Source organism: Dama dama, chromosome 21, assembly GCF_033118175.1.
Source record: "Dama dama isolate Ldn47 chromosome 21, ASM3311817v1, whole genome shotgun sequence".
Classification (NCBI taxonomy): domain Eukaryota; kingdom Metazoa; phylum Chordata; class Mammalia; order Artiodactyla; family Cervidae; genus Dama; species Dama dama.
Window position 1 is genome coordinate 3,971,474 of NC_083701.1, and position 21,485 is coordinate 3,992,958.

A 21,485-nucleotide genomic window follows, 5' to 3' on the forward strand; every position below is an offset into this window, starting at 1 on the left:
TTTTGTTCAGGTGAGAAGATGGGAAAGGGGACAGGGTGTAGCTTTTCTTGCAGGATGTTCTGATTGTGAAAGTGGTGTCAGTTCTTAAGTGGATTTTATCTGGAAGAGGGTAGAAAGCATGGTGTTTGCACAGCATTTACGCAGTAATCGTGATGGTGGTGTTACTCCAGGACACGTTGCGGCTGCTGTCGGGAGCTTTCCCAGACGGCAGAGCAGAGTGGTTTCCTTAGCTGAGCAGCAGACTCCAAGGGTGCCTTCTTTTTCAGTGACTGACTCTGTAAGGGAGACAAAAATGGGTTCACTGTGGATTGTGATAGATGTACAGAGAGGAGACTTGGGTTTCTTAGACAACTGTGAGAATGAGGTGGAGAATGACTGAGTTTGTGGATGTTGGAATGAGATTGTCCTGAGTATAGTTTTCAGCAGAAGAAAGAATTTCAGTCAGCAACTGTATGTAGAGATCATATTGTAGCAAGTATAGGTGGTAACTTCGAGGTCACATGGAAAGAGTTGTAAATGCCCTGGAAATCTTGGAACTAGGAATGTGTAATTACATTTTACAGGAAACCCTGCGGGTGGTGATGCTGTAATTTTGTGTTCTCTTTTGTTCTTCTTAGATGAATTCATATTTCTATTTCTTACTTAAAGATAATATTTGATTTCCATTTAAGGCTTGGGAAATATACATTAGGAAATTCCTGTACTCCGAGTTCTTAGGTGGTAATTCAAGGATCCCAGTGAGAGGACCGTGCTTTAAACCACCTGTAATCATATCTAGACTGTGTATGTAGAGCAAAAAATAAATGCATGTTCTCTCATAAATTCTTTAAGTGCATTTTGTACAGATATAATTATTTTATAACCTTTTTTTTTTTAAGCAAAATCAGATTTGGAGTTACTTAAAGGCACAACTGAAGTAATTAAAATTTCCCCAGGAAATAATTATAAAAGTATGCAGTAATGATTATAAAAGGAAAATTTAAAGTATTTTTGCAGATTCTTGGCCCTTATTCTCCCAGTCACATAATGGGAAGCAATATAGGTTTTTTAAAAATATGTAAATTTGGCATATATATTTTAAGTAACTCTTGTGTTATAGGAGACCCATGTTCCTATGTTTTATAATTCGATCTTGTTTTCCCCCCTACAGTCAGAATTCGAATGTTTTCAGTTGTTCTTGTTAGATACCTTTTCATCTGTTTCTAATGTTTAGTTTTCTGCTTTTGAATGAACCACTTAATTATTAGTTAAAGATGCATGCACAGGGCATATCCCCAAAGAAGAATAAGCTGTATAATGGCTTTATTTAACTGAAGAAATTTCTTCTCTAAAAGATTATCTTTCTAGGAAGTTTTTTTTAAATGTTGTTCTCTAGACTGTCTTATAATGGATTGAAGAGCTGAAGGTAAATGTAAAGTGTTTAAATCATTTTTTAGATTTAAAACTTTCATGGGACTTAGGTTGAAAATTTTGTATAGTGTTTAATATGCATGTTAAACACTTTTATGTTGGGCTTCTTTCACTGAGCATAATGTTTTCTGATTTTGTCCACATTGTAGCCTGCGTCAGTACCCTTCCTTTCATTGCTGAGTAATGTGCGGCAGGAAAGACAGTACATTTGCTTTTAGGTTGTTAGCTTGCCAAAGCTTCTCATGCTTCTCTGACCTCTGGCGGCAGTTTTCTGTGGATGCTGAGCCTGGGCTCTCAGCCTCCTCCTTGTTCACAGGATTGGCAAATAAACACCAAAGTTCAAAGTAGCTGCAGGAGACCCGCTCGGCTTTGTGGTTCTTCGCCCTCTGAAGTCTTAGCCCCTCTTGTTCTCACTCCCCAGCATCTCTCTGATTATTGTACTTTATGCAGTTTTCCTGTTTTTCTAGGGGACATGCTGTTACACCTCCCTTGGATTCAAACATCTCAAAAAAAGGGGGAAGGAGGAATCTTTGAATAAGTGAGTTGTTACAGACTCTCCTCTCCTGTGAAGCCGTCATGCCCTGCCCATGTGGCTTGTGAATTTGAGCGGTTGCTGCTTTTATTCCAGCTCTTGGGACCTAAATAAGAAGGGTTTCTGCTGTTTCATAGGAGGTGCAAATAGCCTTAAGCAAGCATGGATTTTGCTTACACATTTTTAGGGCTTGCCTCCTTCCTTTAAGATCAGACATTAATGAATTCAGGAGTTTGTTGGTTCAATGTAGAAAATGCATCACAACTGTTTCCAGTAAAATAGATATGCTTTTACAGTTTAGTTACTGTGATTCTGGTGTTTAAAAAGAAGTATTGAATCCCTTTATTGTTCTCGGAGGGAACTTTCAGAGTCGAGTGAGTAACACGCCTTGGGCAGAAATGTTTCTAGTTTCACAAAGCCCTAGGTGATTGCGCTAGGTGTGGGGAGCCTTGGGGTTGTGGCGGGTGGGCCAGTGGGCGGAAGTGGAGTGTGGGAATGGGAAGGTGTGGGCAGGACTCCGGCGAGGCGTTTCTCAGGGACCCCAAAACACTTGGTCATCAAGATAAGTGGTGTCTGAGCAGTATTTTTAGAAGTCAAGAATCAATGCGAAAGGTCCATGATGGATGGAACCGAACTTTTAATGAAGACAGGGTCATTATTACTTATTTTTCCTTTTGCCCCAGCGCTGCTCCTTGTTCTGTCTTAACTTCTACTTACTTTGGGTTTAATTTGCTAGTGCTTTTTCTCATTTAAGGTAAAAAAAACCCAGACAACTCATGTTTTTGCCCTTTAAATATAAGTGCTTAAAGTTAAAAATTTCCTCTGTGTACTCTTTCAACTCCATCGTAAAGATTTTGATCTTCTGTTGTTAATTGTCAGTCCTGTGCTGAACATTTTCTCAATTTCTCTTTTGATGTGTTGTTTGACTGTGTGTTATTTAGAAAAATAATGGGAACTTTACCAGATATAATTTCTTTAAAAAGTTATTTTCTTGTGTTCATTTATTATTTTTATTACTTTAAAAATATATATTGAAAATCCTTGCAGTTTAGGACTGGGAGTTACCTTAATTCTCTATAGAACATGTTCCTTTTTTTCTTTTAATTAATGAATATTTTCCAGTATCAGTGAAAACTTTTTAGCAAACACTGTTTTTTTTACACATGTATGTAGTCACTCATCTTTATATTCCAGGCTTTATTTGCTCATTCCCCTTCTTTTCAGCATGGAGGCAGTTCCCAGTTTTTTCAGTGATTCAGAGAAACCTCTGAACCATTTAACCCTTGAACAGTGCAGGAGGTTTACTGGGGGTTTCCTCAACCAGTCTGCCAGGAGCGTGGTTATTGGGACTTGTGTGTCCTCTGTGAGCTCTCAGCTTCCTGGGGACCCGGGGTCTGTCCTAGGTACTCTTGGATTCCTGGTGCTTATTAAGTCACTGTGCCAGCCCAGAAGATGCAAAGTAATACCCTGATGATGTCAAAGCCCTTTATGTTATGATATTTAATTCTCCTAACAGCTGTGAATGGTAGATATAATTTTAAAGTTCATTTAACTGATGAGAAAACCAAGTCAAAGAGAAGTTAAAAAAGAAAAAGTGCCCTAGGTCACATATTTACTGTGTGGCAAGGTCAGAATTCAAGGAATATTTCAAACAAACTGAATGGACAGCTTGAGGCTTTCAGGCTTAGGCTTTGGAGTCACGTGTGGCCTTGACTTTTACAAAATCTCATCGGATCTTATGTCCCTTACCTCTGTAAGCCTGTTTCTTTTCTTCAAAATGGTGATACTAGTAATGATCTCAGATTTTATTAAGGGGTTAATTTCTGTAAGCCACATAAAGCCCTTGTCCAGTGCCAGACCAGTGTCAGCAGCGCTGGGCCAGTATCTAGCCTAGTCCAGGATAGGTTGTTGTCTCTCTTTTTCCTTCTTCTTACACTTCAGGCTTGTTCTGATGTCTCCAGGCTTTCCCCCTTGTCCATACAGGTAGACATATTTGTGTCACATTTGCAGATTTGTTGTAAAATGTGAGATGCATTCTTTTAAAGTGGTTTTAACATTTTAAGTTTTTTACTGGGATAGGCAAAAAATACAGAACATAAAATTTGCCATCTTAGCTGTTCTTAAGTGTGTGGGTCAGTGGTGTTATGAACGTCATTGAGAAACAGATCTCTAGGCTTATCTTGTAAATCTGAAGCTCTGTACCCCCTTTTCCCCTCTCCCCGCCTCCTGGTAGTCACTGTTCTCCTTTCTGTTCCTATGAGCTTGACTACCTTAGATGCCTCGAATAAGTGGAATCACACAGTACACATACAGTACCTGTGCTTGTTTCACAGGTCACAGGATTTCCTTCCTTTCAAAGGCTGAATAATATCCCACTGTAATATACACTGCATTTTTGCATTCAGCCATCGATGAACACTTGGGTTGCTTCTGCTTCTTGACTGTTGTGGATACTTGCTATGAACAGAGGTGTGCAGATCTCTTCAAGACCCTGCCTTCAGTTCTTTTTGATGTAGGATTCCCCAAGTGGAACTGCTCGATCATGTGGTAGTTCTAGTTTTGACTTCTTTGAAGAACCTCCGTTCTTTTTCTGTAGCAGATTCACCATTTACGTTCCCACCAATGGTATGCAAGAGTTTCTGTCTCTCCCCATCTCTGCCAGCACTTGTTATTTTCTTTTTTTTTAAAATAGTAATAATCATCCTGATAAGGGTGGTGTTGGTTTTAATAACTTTTAAAAAATTGAAGTATGGTTGATTCATAATGTGTCAATCTCTGCTGTACAGAGAAGTGACTCAGTTATACACATACATATATTCTTTTTTTAAATATTCTCTTCCATTATGGTTTACATAGGATATTGAAGATAGTTCTCTGTGCTGTGCAGTAGGATCCGTTCTAAATGTAATAGTTTGCATCTACCAACCCCAGACTCCCAGCTGCTCCTCCCCTTCTCCCCCTCCTCCCTGGCAGCCACAAGTCTGTTCTCTGTGAGTCTTGTCTTTAACAGATAGGTTCATTTGTGCCATATGTCAGATTCCATATATAAGTGATATCATATGGTATTTGTCTTTCTCTTTCTGACTTCACTTAGTATGGTAATCTCTAGTTGCATCCATGTTGCTGCAAATGGCTTTGTTTCTTTCTTTTTTTATGGCTGAGTTTAATAACTTTTTAATGATAAAAAATTTTAGGTAGAATTGAAAAAGTGACTCTGTATGCTTGTGGCTGAGTTGGAATAGCATCTGTTGACACCAGTGTGACAAGACCAGAGTCATGGAGGAGGGAGATGGACAAAGGAAGCCAGCCAACTGTGCAGCTGTGTTTGGAAAGAGAGAAGCCTCATTGGTGCCTCTTACTCAGAGTATAACGAGTCAGGACTGGATCCGAGCTGGGTGCTTCTGTTGGGTTACACTGTAGAAACGCCTTCTTTTTCCAGGCCACTGTGAGGGATAATTTAAAATGTAGGTGGTTGATGTGTTCCTCTTTATAGCTGAGGAATGTAGGTTGTAGAAGAGGCTCATTTACCACCAGGGGTCCCCCTGGCCCCAGCGCCCCTTTTAGCTACAGCCCTCTGTGCTCAGCCTGCAGCCGCACGGCCTGGTTTTTAACCAGACTCCAGAGGTTCTGAACCTTGGGCTCTCTCCGCTTCACTTACCTAATTCGGGGAGCCAGTGCTTTGATACTGTCGCTGTTTGCTAAATAAGGTGAGTGGTCAAACTATGGATAAATTGGATTTATAGGGTAAAAAATATATGATGATGAAATGATGAGGTAAGTTGAATATGTATATGCCTGTTCAGTGAAAGTTTCAAAGTTGAACAGTCTCAACATATTAATTAACTGCGTGATTGCGTTTGATCGTCTGTGTCTCTTGTTAGCACACACAGGCCGCCCTCGACCCCGTAGCCTGTCCAGTGTGTTTAGGCTGAAAGTTTGGCTCGGGGACTGTCTTCCCTCACCCTGTGTCACTGCTCCTCTGTTGCCGTTGTGCTCTGAAAAACTACAGCAGCGTCTTCTCACACATGTCAGGGTCCTGTTTTCCCTCTTAAAACTCTCAATTGATTCTTAACCTGGAACTTAGTGCTGATCTTTTATGTGGCAAAATAAGAAATGGCCATGAACTAGTGTCTCTGAGAACCCTCTAGGTCAGGATTATTTAGATTAATAATAGGTTCAGGGCTTTCTGCCTTTTTAGAAGACATTTTCCCTCTGTCTCATCTCTTGAGTGTGGCTTCATCCGTTACGATAGATGGGTGTCTCCTGGTGGTTTGGAATGCGTCTTTCAGGTACCAGCTGCAAGCTCAGCATCTTGTCTGAGTGTGTTCTGGGCAGGATTGCTGACACCAGGGACCACCGCGGGGTACTGTGTAGGGGAGAGCGTGGCCTGTCTGTCTCGTGTTCTGCCCTCAGGCACATTTCTTCTCTTTCTCTTTGTCCCTTGGTCCTTGCCGTGACCCAGTAGTCATCCTCTGGAGGCCAGGTGGGGCCTGCCTCCCCCCCTCTCTGGAAAGCTTTGCAGCCTCTACAGGTAGCGTCACTGGGGTGGTGGTTGAAGGGTGTGGTCTGGCTGGTACCCGAGTGCCGGTGCTAGCTTGATGTTAGGTATGCTACTTCATTTCTCTGCTCCTTGGTTTGTTCACGTGTCACCTGTGGATTTTAACATCATCTACATCATTGGTCGGAGAAGGCAATGGCACCCCACTCCAGTACTCTTACCTGGAAAATCCCATGAACGGAGGAGCCTGTGGGCTGCAGTCCATGGGGTCGCTAAGAGTCAGACACGACTGAACGACTTCACTTTCACTTTCCACTTTCATGCATTGGAGAAGGAAATGGCAACCCACTCCAGTGTTCTTGCCTGGAGAATCCCAGGGACGGGGGAGCCTAGTGGGCTGCCGTCTATAGGGTCGCGTAGAGTCGGACACGACTGAAGTGACTTAGCAGCAGCAGCACATCGTTGGTAGTGTTAATTGAGAAAATAGGTGTAAGGCAGTTAGCTAATTGGGCTTCCCAGACGGCACGGTGGTAATGAGTCCACCTGCCAGTACAGGAGACGCCAGAGAAGCGGGTTCAGTCCCTGGGTCAGGAGGGTCCCCTGGAGAAGGAAATGACAACCCACTCCAGTATTCTTGCCTGGAAAATAGTTTCAGTCCATGAGATCACAAAGAGTTGGATATGACTGAGCAACTTAGCATGCATGCACACCGAGCAGATTGGTAAGGAACACAGACTGTGGGCCTAGCTGGCTGAGTTTGATTTTCAGCTCTGCTCCTAGAAGCTCTGTGACCTGGAACAAGTTATCTCTCTGTGCTCCAGTTTCTTCATCTGTGCAGTGGAGGTGATAGTCTGCCTCGTGGGAGTGGTTTTTAATAACTAAATAAGTCAGTATTTTAAAAGTACTTGGAACTGGGCTTGGTGCATAGTAGGCATTAACTTGGCATCATTATTATCATATTTTCATTATTATTAGTGTTGCTCTTCTGCTGTTTTGTGACTGACATTTTCACGGTTCAATAAGTGATAGTCATTGTCCTTGTTTTTCAGGTGAACAGACTGAGGTTCAGGATGGTGAAATGACTCTTTCTTTGTCCCATGGGTAGAACTGGGGCTCCTTTGCATCTTCCAGTTGCAAATTCAGTGCCTTCCTCAACTTCCCCAGAGCTCCTCCAGAGTAACGGAAGGGAGGTATGGTAATTGTCACGAAGCTTGGCTGGGAAAACAAGTAATACCAGTACCATCACCTTTTGGAGTATGTTGTGTTTTGAGACCTGTTGTCTGTTTGTCTTCAGAAGGTAATTATATCCATTGTTAAGACTAAGTTTCTTTAGTTCTTACCAAGTCATACTTTTTAATTGATATTAAAACTTCCCAGAAAAATTTTTTTCTGTGTTTGTGATGGAGACAGTGAGTCACAGTGACATTGAACGGATAATTCTCTGAGTCTGAATGGAAGTAAGCTTAGAACAGGCACCCACCTGACAGAAGTTGGGTATATTGTACCTGTCAGTTGCTAAGGGAGGTACCATGTTGTAAAAGTGTTGATTTTATTTAAATCTGTAACTTTTGATTAATGAGGCATAAAGAAAGGCAAGATAAATTTTGAATTGTGTATATAATGTGAATTACATTATATGTTTTTACGAATTCCTCTTGTTGGTTGACATAAAACCATTTACCAGTGCTTTACTCTTCTAAGAAGTACTGCCGAGGAGTTTTGGTCTAACTTAAGGCAAACTATGGAAACCGTGAGAACTGTATGAGAACTGGAACGTCAGGGTTGAATCTTTGTGAGCTGCTCTTGTGACATTTGTAAGCAGTTTGTTTCTTGATAGTTCTTTCCCAGTGACTTTCTTTTCTTTCTTATTTTAAAGATTGTTTATTTCTTAAAATTTTTTTAAAAAAATGTTTTTTTGGCTGCACCCTGGGACATGTGGAATCTTGGTTCCCTGACCAGGATCAGACAACAACGCCGCCCACCCCCCAACTCCCCCCAGCATCGAAAGAGCAGAGTCTTAACCACTGGGCCATCAGGGAAGTCCCCCCTGGTGACTTTCTTATTTCAGGTTTCTGTAGGGAAGCCAGAGTGAGCAGACCTACATAGTATGTGAAGGGTTCTTCTGCTCACTAACTTTGTTCATAGCATTCTTTGCTAGCCCTCCAGTGGTTTTATCTTATCACACTAGTATCATTTGGCTCTATTAACATCTGCAGTGGAAGTTCTGTTCAGAGTATCAGAATACTTCAGTTGTGTGGTATATTTTTTATGTCAGATGGGGAAGGGTATTTCCATATGGTTTTCCTAGAATTCATATCAGTTTTTCTTTTTCCATTCTCATTGGGGAGAAAAGCAAGGTTTGCAACACGTATGATGCACGTGTTCATTCTGTAGATAATTTTCAAACCCCTTTGCTGGATCTTGGAGGTGACGCAGTGGCCAAGACCAAGGCTGGCCATGCTGTCACGGAGCTTAGTGTCGGGCTCTGACACCTAGGCCCTAGACTGCCGCTCTGCCATCTCCTCCTTCCTACGGGGCGAGAGGGTGGTGTGGAGTGCGGCCTGTACACTGTACTGACCGTATTGGTGAGGCCCTGGGGACAGTGCACAGACCCAGAGGTGTCCTTCCCGCTGTGGAGAGCGTGTTGTAGTGGGGCAGCGGGGCAGGGGATAAGGGCCAGGGATAAGTCACAGGAGGTGCCTGTGCTTTGGGGCAGGTGGAACTGGGATTAGGGTATGGCTCTGCACTGTTAGACAAGGTGAGTGGAGTGAGTTACATTTGAGCCTTGTGGTTATCTGAGACAGGAGTGTCCCACCTAGAGGGACAGGCCATGTAAAGGCCCTGAGGTCATGCATGCCTGGTGTGGGCACAAGGCAGAGTGGAGGTCAGTGTGGTTGGAGCTGAGAAGACCCCGGGGGTGGGCTTGCTGAGGATTCTGGTGTGGACGGGAGGGGAGCCTTCAGGGCCTTGCAGACTGTGCTCAGTGTGTAGGTCACCTGCTTGGGGAGCTGGAGAACTTTTGGTGAGTTTTAGCAAAGGAATGAGATGGTGTGGTTGATTGTTTTGAAAGGAAGGATCAGTTGCAGCTGCTGGGTTGAGAGTGGAGTATGGGGCAGCCGGATCGGAGATGAGGGAGCGGGGTTGGCATGTGGCTTTGACCCGTGTGCAGGACGGCAGCAGGCATAGGGCAGTGGGCAGGGAGAGGTCACGGCCCTCTCAGGTATAGTTTCAAGGCAAGGATAATGGGTTTTGCTGATGGATTGGTTTGATCCTCAGAGACAGAGAGAGGAGTCGGGGTGACTAAGGCTTGGGGCCTGGGCAAATAGTAATCTTTCTTGTAAATTTTAATTAAGAGTTTACTTGTGAAGTGGACTTACCACTTAACTAGTTGTTCTTAGCTAGACAGATACTACAAAAAAGTTGTTTCAAATATCAAAGAACTTTCTGTATTAACATGTAGAATTTCATAAATCGGAGCTTAAAGGGCTTTCTTGCTTTTTTCACTTCTGTTGCCATGAACTGTAGGCCTTTCCTGTTCTTTTCGAGATGTCACTGGATTGGGAGTTTAAAAGCAGGAGTTGTTTTAATGTTTAGCAAAAAGAAAACAGGAGTAGAGATATGACCAACCTGGCTAGGACTCGTCCTTTTTCAGCTCTTCAGCCTGAGGCAGGTCCACCTGGAACCTCAGGATCATCTTCTGTAGACATGGGGGAGGAAGTGCTCTGTTGGGGTGTGTTCAGGATTGAAGCAGCTGGCACAGGGCTGACTGGTAGGTGCTGTCCTGCTGTTCCCAGAGCATCTGCATCCTTCTCTGCCCTCACACCGGTGGCTTTTTCTTTTCAGCAGCCTCAGCGGTGCAGAGGGCTTCCCTTGTAACTCAGTTGGTAAAGAATCTGCCTGCAAGACAGGAGACCCTGGTTCAGTTTGTGGCTTTGGAAAATCCCCTGGAGGAAGAAAGGGCAACCCACTCCAGTATTCTTGCCTAGAGAATCCCATGGTCAGAGGAGCCTGGCGGGCTACAAGTCCATGGGGTTGCAGAGTTGGACACGACTTAGCGACTGACCCACCACCACCAGAGGTGCTGAACTTCCTTGTAGCTGCCTCTGGTCCTCCTGTCCTGAAGAAGTTTTGCTTCTCTGTATGTTTCCAACTTTTCGACCTTGCACACAGGAAGGTGACATTCGGATACTGAAATAAAGTATCAGTCAGCTTGGTTGGAGGGAGAGAAAGCTGCTGCCCTCTGGTTGCCTCATCCGAACCCTAGGCGTCCCCCCTCACGCCGCTCTCCCTGGGCGCCGTGTCTGCCTCCTCCACCCCGCGTGCGCTCCGGCCCCACCCCCTGCTCACTCTGGACAGCTGCTGCCCTGCCTTCTGGGCTGTGGGTGGAGACCTGTTCCTGGATGGTGGGTGGGCTTAGTAGACCGTGCCTCTGTCTGGTTGAAAGGCTCTGTCTTTACTCATCTTTCAAAGCGGTGGTGGTACTGTTGTTGCTTCGATGTGAAAATTAGATGTAATCAGTATCTGCTGTGTGGAGTATGATTGGTGACAAGGAAGGGTAGCTTTGAGTTGTGTTTTACATTTTTGAGAATCTTAGGTTCCAAGAGAGACTCCCAGTTTGCTCGGGCCATTTGTAGTCTGTTGGTTGATGGTTCAGATTAAGCCCTGAGCCCTGCTTGAGGGGCTGAACCAGATGCCCAGATACCTGGGATGTGCCTCGATGCACCCGTGGTGGCAGCGGGCCTTTCTGTCCTCGGCTTGCCTCAGTAGTGGGGCAGGCCTGGCTGGTTTTGAGGAATTCCACCGGGTCTGCCCGCCTCTTTCTTCTGCTCTCTTTCTGGCTAGCTTGCCTGTGTTTTCTGGAGCCCCTTTTCTTCCCACTGTTGCCTGACTTCAGAGTTTTCTGTGGTAAATGATAGTTTTCACTGTGGCGTAGGGGCAGTCACTTGAGTTGGGCCTACAGTTAGGAGCCCGAAGGTAAAGCCTGCAGACAGAGCAGCATCTCGAGCTGTTGAAGCGGAACACCCGGCCCTGAGGCATCCCTGGACACAGCCTTTGTTCAGTCCCGGCCCCGCCCCCCAAGAAGTTAGTGAAGTCATAAGATCCTGTTCACTGTTAAGTAGAGTACTTGTCTTTTTATTAGTGTGTGGGATTTTCTCCTAACAAAATTACCCATATGTTAGGAGGGCTAAACTGTGCTCAGGCAAGGCTCTAGGAGCCTAGTTACTTACTATCTTTCTGCTAAGATAATATTATCTCACTGCTCAGATCCTAAGTGTGGAATGTGTTCAAATAGCTGAATTTTTTAGATGACCTTGATTATCTCTCAGTTTGAATGAAGAAAGTAAGTAGCTTCGCATTTTCAAAGAAAGTTGCTCTTACAGATTATTAGAGTGTTTTTCTCTCCTACTTGTTCAGTATGAGTTTATTACTATATTTTAAAGCTAAAAAAAGAAATGCATCTTGGATCTCTCAGTATTCCATTAAACTAATTTTGAAAGTATCTGGCAACCTCACATTCTTGTTTTTATGTGTTTTCTAGATAGTTTTTATAAATTTACAAACTTACTTTTCAAGTATCCATCTGAAGAAATACCTTAACCTCAAATACATTTGGGTTCCTATGGACATAGTTTATACAGACTTGTTTTTAGTATTGATCAGCATTTTATTTTCAAAATTATTCTTATTTCATTAAGGTAATTATTTTTAACTGTAAGGTCAGAATTAGTCTGGTAAAATGCCAGAAGCACGACTTTGAAAACAAAAATGGCTTGCACGGGCACCTATAGACCTGATTTGGGTCAGACTTGATTTGCAGCTTACCCAGTTTTAGAGTCGCCTGTCAGTTCTGTAAACAGAAGTCAGCCAGATGAATTGAACCGAAGGGTGAGATTAGCATATTAATAAGGTGCAGGCTCCCGGCTGCCCGGGGCTCCTCCCTCTGTCCCTCCTCCCTCTGTCCCCTCCTCCCCTCCCTCTCGTCCTCCTTCCCTGAATGAATCTAGGAACACAGATCCTTGGGGTCACGTTACTTGCTGGTTTCTTTCTGTTCAGGAGCTTAATCCGGCCAGGACGGTCTGTGTTTCAGATTGCGGAAGCTTGAGAAGATTCTGTAACTGAGAGGCATTCTTCAAGCTGCTGGAAAATATTACAGAAGGAACACCTCCCAAATTTTGCTTCAAGCTCTGAAAAAAGGAGCACAGAGGGGAAGCTTAGTCTTGAATGTGGATCGAAGCAAGTCCAGTGGGAGTGATGACCGGGGACTTGGTGCTCGGACTCCTGGCGTGGTCTTTCTAGAACTGAGTTTATGTTGTTGGAAGTGGCGGGCCAAGGGGCCCTGGAACCCGCAGGTGCTGTCTGTATGGAGAAGAGCGGCTGTAGTCCATTTCCAGTGTGTTGGGCTAAAGGTATAAATAACTTAAAAATCTGTTCGGTTTAAGTTTTATTTAGATTCACGCTTTTGCACTAAAAAGGTGGGTAAGAGTTTGTCAGGACTTATTTCAAATAGATTTACAGTTAAATTTAAGGAAAGATGGAAATTATTTGGTATGGGTTTGCAACTATTGCATAAAACCATTTAGAGAGCATTTCAAATAGTAAATGAAATTGTTTTTATGAAAATGCATTTAGTGAGTAAAATATTTTTTTCTATAGCCTGTCCTTTGTCTCTTAAAGTTTCATGTTTTGAGTTTTAATCAAGATGTCCTTATTCATTCTGCCATGTGGAAGTTTTTAAAGGATAAAGAGACTAATTTCTAGTTTAAACAGGACTATAGGAAAAGGAATAACATAGATTTTCATATTTCAAAAATTGGTTTCCTTTACTCACTGTAAAGATTGTATATTTATTTGGAAACTCCTTGTTATTGCAAGGTGGGCTTGTCTCTAAGGGTCCTCAGGGCTGTGAATAAATAGCTTTCCCCTGTGATGTGGTTAGAGGCTTCAGTTATATAAAAATAAAAACATAAAATGTAGCATTTCATTGTAACACGTGTTTGAGGAACACCTTTAGAAGTTAAGAATGCATATAATTCACATAATGAATAAGACCAAAATGGGTAGGCTGCTTTACTTTAGTAGTGAATATTTTATTATTGAAAAAAAATCTAAATATCTTACTAGAAGTATGAACTTTGGAAGAGATGATAGTGTTTTTGCTCATCCCAAAGCAGTCGATTGCAGCCAGTTATTTTTCCATTATATTTGCTGACTGCAGAGTAAATAGAGGCGTTTTTATTGGAATATCATTCTGATAGAGGTGGGCTGTGGGCCTGAGAAAAGAGCTCACCTGTATACAGGAGGGAAAAGGTAGAGAGGGTGTTGAGGTCAGGTCCGTCTGCCTGTAGGACTGGAGCAGGCGTCTTCTCAGGTGGATCTCTGCAGAGCAGGTTCTAACCGCGGGGGTGGGGCACGGTCTCAGGACTGGCCCCGCTGCCTTCTCTGCTTACTCTCTCACCCTGAGGTGTTCGTCCCGATTAATGTTTGCTGTGTGATACTGACAGCAATGTTCCTATCCAGGAATTGGCTGAATTGGTTATTTTCAAGTGTAAAATCACTACTTTTAGATAGAGACACACCTCAAACCCAGAGACTGTATATCCAAAGCTCGGTCTGCAGTTGGACGTCCTAAAGCTCACACTGGCTCTGATCAGTCACAGTAACTTCATAGAACAGCCATGGCCCTATGTAAAGATGTGTAAAATCCTTACTAGAACAGCCTAAAAGTAATAAGCCCATATTTGTGTATTTGAACTGAAACCTTTATCCTTAAAACAGTCTGGAGACTTTTCTATAATAACATTATTGTACTGATGAATTTAATGTTAAAGAACCCGCCTTAGATTGCACCCGAGGAAGAGTGTATTTTAACATGTTTTAACATATTTAAGAAGATGTTGCTATAAATTGTGTTCAACTGTGTCATAATCTCCTAGGCTTGAAGACAGTTTAGGTCAGACTATTGAAGTAAGTGTAAATGTTTACAGTGCTGTGTAATTGGCTGCAAGGCTACTAAGTGCAGAAAGTCCTCCTTGGAAAGTTCTTGGATTATGTCAATGTGTGCATTGTTTGTTTTGTCTTTTTGAAAGACTGGGAAGGATTGAGAGGTGTCAGATTTGGTTGTCAGGAACAAATGTGCTGTTGATTTTTTTCCCCCCCTGTCTTTCAGTGGCAGATTGAAATTGAATATACTATTAATAGTTCCTTTGTGTGATTCTGGATCCTCTGGTTAAAATCATGTTTTTTCTGGATCAGCATTTTAAACATACATCCATCCGTCCATCTCTTGGTACAGCCCCTCTTCTCTTCTGTGTCTCAGAGTCCAGGGGTCAGCTGTCTCTTGATATCTACATGTATAGTTTTCACAAGCGTCTGATACCAGCCAGAGAGGAGCTTCTTTGTTGCTGCTGAAATCAGTTCTTCCCCAAATCCTGTCCAATAAACGTGTCAAAGCTCCGTCCACTCAGTTGATCATGCCACAGACCCAGGGTGCCTCTCTGACGCTTTCCTCCACGTATAAGGGATCCATCTTTTTATTCTGACGGTTCCTCACCTTCTCCTGCTCTGGGCCATGGGAGTTGCTTCCTGTTTGTCTTCCTGTGTCCTCACATGTTCATCCTTCACATACCTGCGGAGGGATTTTATAGAAACGTAAATCTGGTGGTGGTGTTAGAACTGCTGTGGCTTCTCCCCAGAATGAGGTGAGGCTGCAGCCCCTTCACCTGGCCTGCAGGCTGCCTCGCCTGGCTCCGCCCTCTCCAGCCCTGGGCCGTGGGCCTCTCTTCCCTGGCTGTTCAGCGCCCAGCACGGCCAGAGTCTTTCCTCTCAGGTCTCCTGCACCTGCCGTTGGCTCTTCTCTTCCCTCCTCTGCTCAGCCAGCTCCAGCCTACCCGTAGGTCTCCGCTTTGTTAAACCAGCTTCTTTCTGATGTTCCTTCCTGAGTCTTTGCTTCTGTCTTGTGTTTACTGTTATTGATCATAGCGCATTACACTTGTTTGATCTCTTCTTTGCTGGATGGTAAACTTAACAAAGTCAGGGGTTGTGTCAAGTTTCTTTCTGCTTGACAAGTAATTGGCATAAATAAATATTACCAAATGAATGAGCAAATTCCATGTAGAGTTAGCTAATCCACTTGCCTTAAAAGTTGCTCAACGAAAGCAGTGAACTGGTCTCTGTGTTTCCTCTTGTAGCAGCACACGTGCTGCATTCTAGTTCTCGCAACAGATGGGTCTGGGTCGGCTCCCAGGGTCTGATGGCTGCGCTGGGAATTACCTCCCGCTCCTCTGCCATGCCTGTGAGACCACAAGCCATGTGGTCTGACAGCTTAAGGAGCTAATTGACTCGTGGGGAGACAGGTTAAAAGTATATTTTTATATAAGTGTATAAACCATTTTATAGTTACAGTGTAACTATCTAGATACCTGCATGTTTACCGTGAAAGAAATCAGGTGCTTTCCAGAGGACACCTGAGTTTCTGAGCACCCAGCTCAGGGAGCAGGGCCTCTGTGTGGTGGCCCCCAGTGCACACTGCCCTGAGTGGGTCCCGGCCACCCTGCGCCTGCGTGAGGCCCTGCCCGCCTCTCCCCTCCCCTCTCTCCCCCTCCCCGGCTCCTGCAGGCCCCAGCCTCTCAGCCCTGTGCGCACTTAGCTTTCTGAGAGGACCCTGCTGGGCTGGCCTTGTTGGTCTCTTGCGCTGTTGGTGCTCCTGCTGGAACTTTCCTTCTTCACCCGTGAAGCCTTCAGGCCTTGCTCCGAGTGTGGCCCTCTGTCTCTTGCGGGCCCCAGGGCTCGCCTGCCCTCACCGCCGTAGCTGGTGACTCACACAGCTCCGCCTAGTTGCTTGTCTCCTGTTACCTGGTTCTTGCAACCAGGCTCGGGTCTCATTATTTTTTGATCCTCCATGGTGGGACATATTAACAGCACTCAGCAGTTGTGTGCTGAGTGAAAAAGAAAGCTGAATTGGTAGAGTCTGCGGCATCTTCAATTCCGGCCGAGAGGGTGGGGGGGGGTCTTCTGTGCTGTAGGGACTCGCATGCAGAGGCGGGGAGAATGATGTGGGCGTGTTCTGGAGGACCTGGGCTTCTCCACTGATGGTAGTTTGAGTTGTGCAAGGCCACTGGAGGGGGTGGGGAGGGAAGCCTTGCCCTGCACCCTGTTTCTCTCAGGGCTCTTCTTGCTAATTCTCTGCCCACCTCTGGAGACCGGGGCTCCACGGCCGGGCCTCCGGCCTTGTCGCCCTGTGCCCAGGCGCCATCCTCCCCTTACCCGACCCCACGGGAGGCACAGCTCATCTGCCTCTGCCTGTCACTGTCTTCCTGCCTCGGGCGCCATCCGCCAGTTCCTTGAACTCCTCCTCAGGTGTGGACGCGTGTCCCCCTCCTGGGACACCTCTCCGCTCACAGTTCCCTCTGTGAAGCCCCAGCCACCCGGCTCCGATTCCCTGAGTGTCTCCCTGGTGCTGGTCCCTTTCCTCACATTGTAGGGACTTCACTGTGTAAATGTTGGTGCAATTGTTTGTGTCCCCTGCAGGGAGCAGGTGTGTCTGGTACGTGTGTTTATGGTAAACCAAGAACATGACAGTAACAGGTTTCTGCTGCCGCGGCGGGGGGGGGAGGGGGGGGCAGGGAGAGAGGGGACGGTAAGGAGCAGGGGTGCGTTCTGTGTCCAGGATTCTGATGTTGTGACTGGAGCATCGCCGTGAACCCTCTTCACTCCTGTTTGAGTCCTGTCAGTGCCAGTTCCCTCACCCACAGGGCCGGTCCAGTGGGGATTCAGACCCTTCACTCATCCTCATTGTGTTTGGGGAAGGGGCCACTCATTCTTCCCAGGGTTTTCTCCAAACATGGCTCTAGGGCTTTAGCAGGACGTGGGGTTTTTGCTTAGATATGCCCTTCTTGGCAAGGTGGGGAAATGTGTGCTCTGGTTTATCTGTTTAACACTCACCACCCCCACCCCCGCTAGTTCTTCTGGTTTGACAGTAAGATATGAGTTGACCACCCTGTGTGAAATGGCACCCTCCTGCCACCCCCGCTTCCCTCTCGCTCTCCTCACCAGCGCATATGCTCCCCTGCTCTCCTGCGGTGAAATGCACACCTAGGAGGGAACCGGTCTGTCCTGCTCTCGGCCTCCTCACTCAGGAGGTCAGCAGCCTCCTGAGCAGGTGACCGTCTGCCTGCAGCAGCTGAGGTCTGCATGGCCAGAAGCCGTGAGCAGGGTGGCACAGTTTTTGCAAGGTAGAAAACTACTGAGTTCTTTCTAGTGGCTTTATGGTCAGTGATACTGATTTTTTAAAATAGTGTTTACAATTAATTTTTAAATAGTACCTGTGACAGTTGTCACTAGCCACACATGTGAGACAGAGTGTGTGTGTGTGGGGGTGTGTGGGTGTGTGCGCGCGCGTGCAGCTCTAACTAGGCTGAACGCTCTTCAGGTTAGGGTTATAGCTTCTTGAATCCATACTAGTAGTTGGCTGAGTAAATGTTTGTGCAGAATCAGTTAGCCTCAGGGAGGTGTGTCCCCTGTGTTTGCCCACAGGAGACCGGTGGGAACAAGTGGACAAGGCAGGAGACCGTGAGAGGGTAGGCGGGAGCAGCAGCACCTTGCGGCTGGCTCTTGGCAGAGCCCGAGACGGTGTGGGGGTGACCTGGACGGAGGGAGAGGACGCCCACTCAGCTGTGTGTGGCTGTGTTGCCAGGCAGCGCTGCAGCCCGCCAGTGGCCGAGTTTTCAAGTGAAGCTGCAGATTGAGCACACCCTGGACGGCGGGGCTTGCTGAACGAAGGCTTGGCCTCTGCAGCTCCCTGCCTGGCTGAGCCCTGCTCACCAGGCCTGTGGGCTCAGGCAAATTGCTTCTCTCTTCCCACATCCAGAAAGTGGGGGAAAGAAGGTTATTATGAGGATTAAATGATTTCGTTTTTAAGTGCCTAGAACAGCCCTGGCATGGTAAATGCGGCATGAATAATCCCTGGAGCAAACCTCCGAGCCCTGGCCCCTGCCTGATGAGTGGCCTTCACAGCAGCGTGTTTCACAGCGGACAGTCGAGCTCCGTCTCTGCGTGTCAGGATGGTCCCTCTTCCTTGTGAGCGGCAGGTCAGCTCTAGATGGGCAGTGCTTGCCTCATGCTCTTCTGACTGTGCCCAGCGTCCCTCCCTCAGGAGAGAGCGCACCAGTGGGAGTGTTTTCCTGAACGCAGGGTTACTTCTCCTCCTTAGGAGTACAGCTGTATGTACAGTCCTGTATATGTTTTAGAAGGCTTCAGAGAACGCTTATCATCATGTCCGAGTCACGTGTGTCAGGGCCCCCCTTCCCCAGCCTGAGAGTCAGCTCTGGTGGCCCGACCCTCATCCCCCTTCCAGACTAAACGTCCAGAAGTCCCTGCTCCCTGCTTCCCTCCTGTAACTGGAGGCATAAAGTGCCTCCTTCATCTGGCTTGAGCTCAGGCACTGGGACCCGAGTTGTTCCCAGTAGCAAATACCAAGCGGAATTGATCTTCTCCTTCCTGCCCAGCCCCCTCCACCAGCAGGTCTGCCCCTCTTGTGTTCCTTATCTCAGTGGATGCTATCACATTCCCAGTTAGCTGCCCAAGCCAGAAAAATGGCTGCTGACTGTCTCCTTCAGTCTTACAGATGCAGTTTGATCAATCCTGTCCTCTTGGACTTTTTTATAGCTTTCAAATCTTTGGTCTCAGGCTATAGTCAGTCTTGTCTGGGTTATAACAGAAGCCTTCTAATTGGTCCACACAGACTTGAATGACTGCCCGGGTACAAATCCTAACACCAGCCAGGCTCTGAGCCTGCCTCTGCAACTGGGCCTTGTCCTGCTTCCCTGCTGATTGAATTTAAAGCCACTCAGGCCTCCTGTTGGCTCCCTGGGGTGCTCTCAGCACGCCAGCCACCTTGTCTTTGGTCGGGTTTAGGTTTTGATACCCGCTCTCAGGATCCCAGCTGGGAATTCACCTTGTGTGGGAACCCCGACCATGTCCAGTCTGAGTGGGACCTTCCCTCCCCTGGCCTCTCCCCAGCGATGTGCGCTCAGGGCTCTTGTCTGGCCTGGCTTTTCTCAGAAGGGCCTCTCGCCAGGGCTCCTGATGGCCGGGGAGACTGCGCAGGGCCGGGGAAGGCCGAGTTAGTAGGTGGGAAGTGTGTGATATTGATATACTCAATAAAATTAGAAGGCGGTTCGGCGCTTTTGATGCAGGTAACCTAGCTGACCGGACTTGCCTAGGGATCACACGGCGATGCTGGCTGGTGCGGGGTCCATTTGTGCAGGAGCTTGCACGCCCCCTGTGTGCTGTCTGAGGCTCTGTGGCTCGCCCCTGGACCAGCCGGGATCTGGTGTGGAAGTGAGCGTGCACACTCGCAGCCGTGTGACCGGGGCAGTCGCCTAGCCTCGGTGCCTCAGTGCCCACGCGTGTAACTGAGGTGACTGATGGGAGCCACCGCGTAGGGCTGCCGTGCCGGAGAGACGAGTCAGCTGTTTGAGAGGAGTGTGCGAGCCGTGGCAAGCCCGCTGTGCGAAGGACTATGAGGGCGTCTCTTCCTAAACAGGCGAGGCTTTCTGGTGCTGTATGTGGTGTGTTAGACGTAAACTTAGAAGTGCTGAAGGAATAATTTAGTGTAGGTCTTCTGTGTTGATTTTGATCATCTGCTTTGATGAATTCTACTTTAATTTACATTGTTAAGTATTTAATTATAAAATAATACAGAAAAATATTTTAACCATGTTTCTTTCATCTGGGAGATTTACAGTTAGTGATAAAGAAGTGTTTGAGAAAGTCTGTCGTGCTTAATGTGTTCAGTAGTAATCGGGAGTCACCTGGCTCCAGGGAGACAGGCTCAGCGTTGCTGTTCCCAGGAGACCTGTGGGGGTTGTGTCGTGTGGCCCAGGTTCACCCAGCCACCCATTCTGTCCAGCATTCCAGCCAGCCACACTGCCATCCTTTCTTTGCATCCCAGTAGCTGCTTATTGAATGCCACCAGCAACGTTGGGGAGACGGCCCTCTTCCTTTCTTGTGACTCCACCATGGCCCGTCGACACCAGAGACGTTGTGGCAGACGTGTACCTGCGACAGGATGTGCAGCTCACAGGCTTTCTCCCTGACAGACCCTGAGCTGGCCGGGGGCCTGCTTTAGGCAACATTCTTCCTTTCATTCGTGATCCATCATATACATTCAGTGCTTGCCAGTGTTGTTGGGATGCAGTGGTGAAGAGCTGTGTGTGTCCGTGCATGCTGAGAGCAGTGGACTGTGTCACTGAGCTTTAGGATTTTAGGGGCAGAGAATTGTCATTAGGCCGGACTTGATGGGCCCCTACAGTGTACCTGAACTGAAAGAGTTTTTCAGAGCTTCAGTCTCACACAGTCACAACCCAACTACCGAGTATTTTTGTGTTCCTGGAATATGGTGACTTTTATTTTAGACTTTATACCTGCTAATGGAGCTAGGACAGTGCACCTCTAACAGTTGTGGTGAAAATGAAATTAAATGAGCCAGTGTGTGTTTATGCCTTGCATGTAGAGCCACTCAGTAAGTGGCAGTTTTAATTATTTGTAATGAATGTTGACGCTGGTTAGACTGTTAATCTTAGAGCTAGGTTTCATGTGTCAGTTTTAGGGAAAAATGAATTTTGCAGCCATGTGTGAAAATTTGTGCTTATTAGTGTCTTTGCATTTTTTGGCGATAATGTCCCGTATTTTTCAATAGAGTCTTAAAAGACATCTGTCTTGAGTATGCGTACATGTGCATATGTATGGCCATATATCATAAATGCAGTTAAAAACTCCTTTCATAAAAGATGGTAAATGAGTACTTTCATATTTGCAAACATCACACATTTTACTTGTTTTTTTTTTTTTTACTTGTTTTTGAAAATAGCACATGCATGTGCCATTAAGAGAGTGGCAGAGGCAGAAATGCAGAAATCGAGAACAGTTGGCATTTATAAAATGTGTCCATGTGAATTGCTTCTGTGCTGGATTTGTGACTGTGGCTTGGGCAGTTAATTTTAGCTAGTGTGCTTTGGCACTGTATGTTTCTTTTGGTCAGTTGTT

The 21,485-nt window shown here is 46.0% G+C and overlaps 1 protein-coding gene across 6 annotated transcripts in view; it reads left to right on the plus strand.

The window, feature by feature from the left end:
• PTK2 (protein tyrosine kinase 2) overlaps positions 1 to 21,485 on the plus strand; it is a 207,804-nt gene that overhangs the window by 39,309 nt on the left and 147,010 nt on the right. For 2 of the 6 annotated variants that reach the window (XM_061123123.1, XM_061123121.1), the window contains exon 3: positions 7,490 to 7,737. The exons of 1 other annotated variant lie outside the window; for it this stretch is intronic. Coding sequence is in view for 2 of the 5 variants with exons in the window: in XM_061123117.1 (XP_060979100.1) it covers positions 12,748 to 12,847 (100 nt within the window). In the remaining 3 variants the exon portion in view is untranslated. Of the gene's footprint in view, positions 1 to 7,489; positions 7,738 to 12,565; positions 12,848 to 21,485 lie in introns of those variants that run through there. 3 more of the 6 variants (XM_061123117.1, XM_061123118.1, XM_061123124.1) reach the window with 2 other exon arrangements.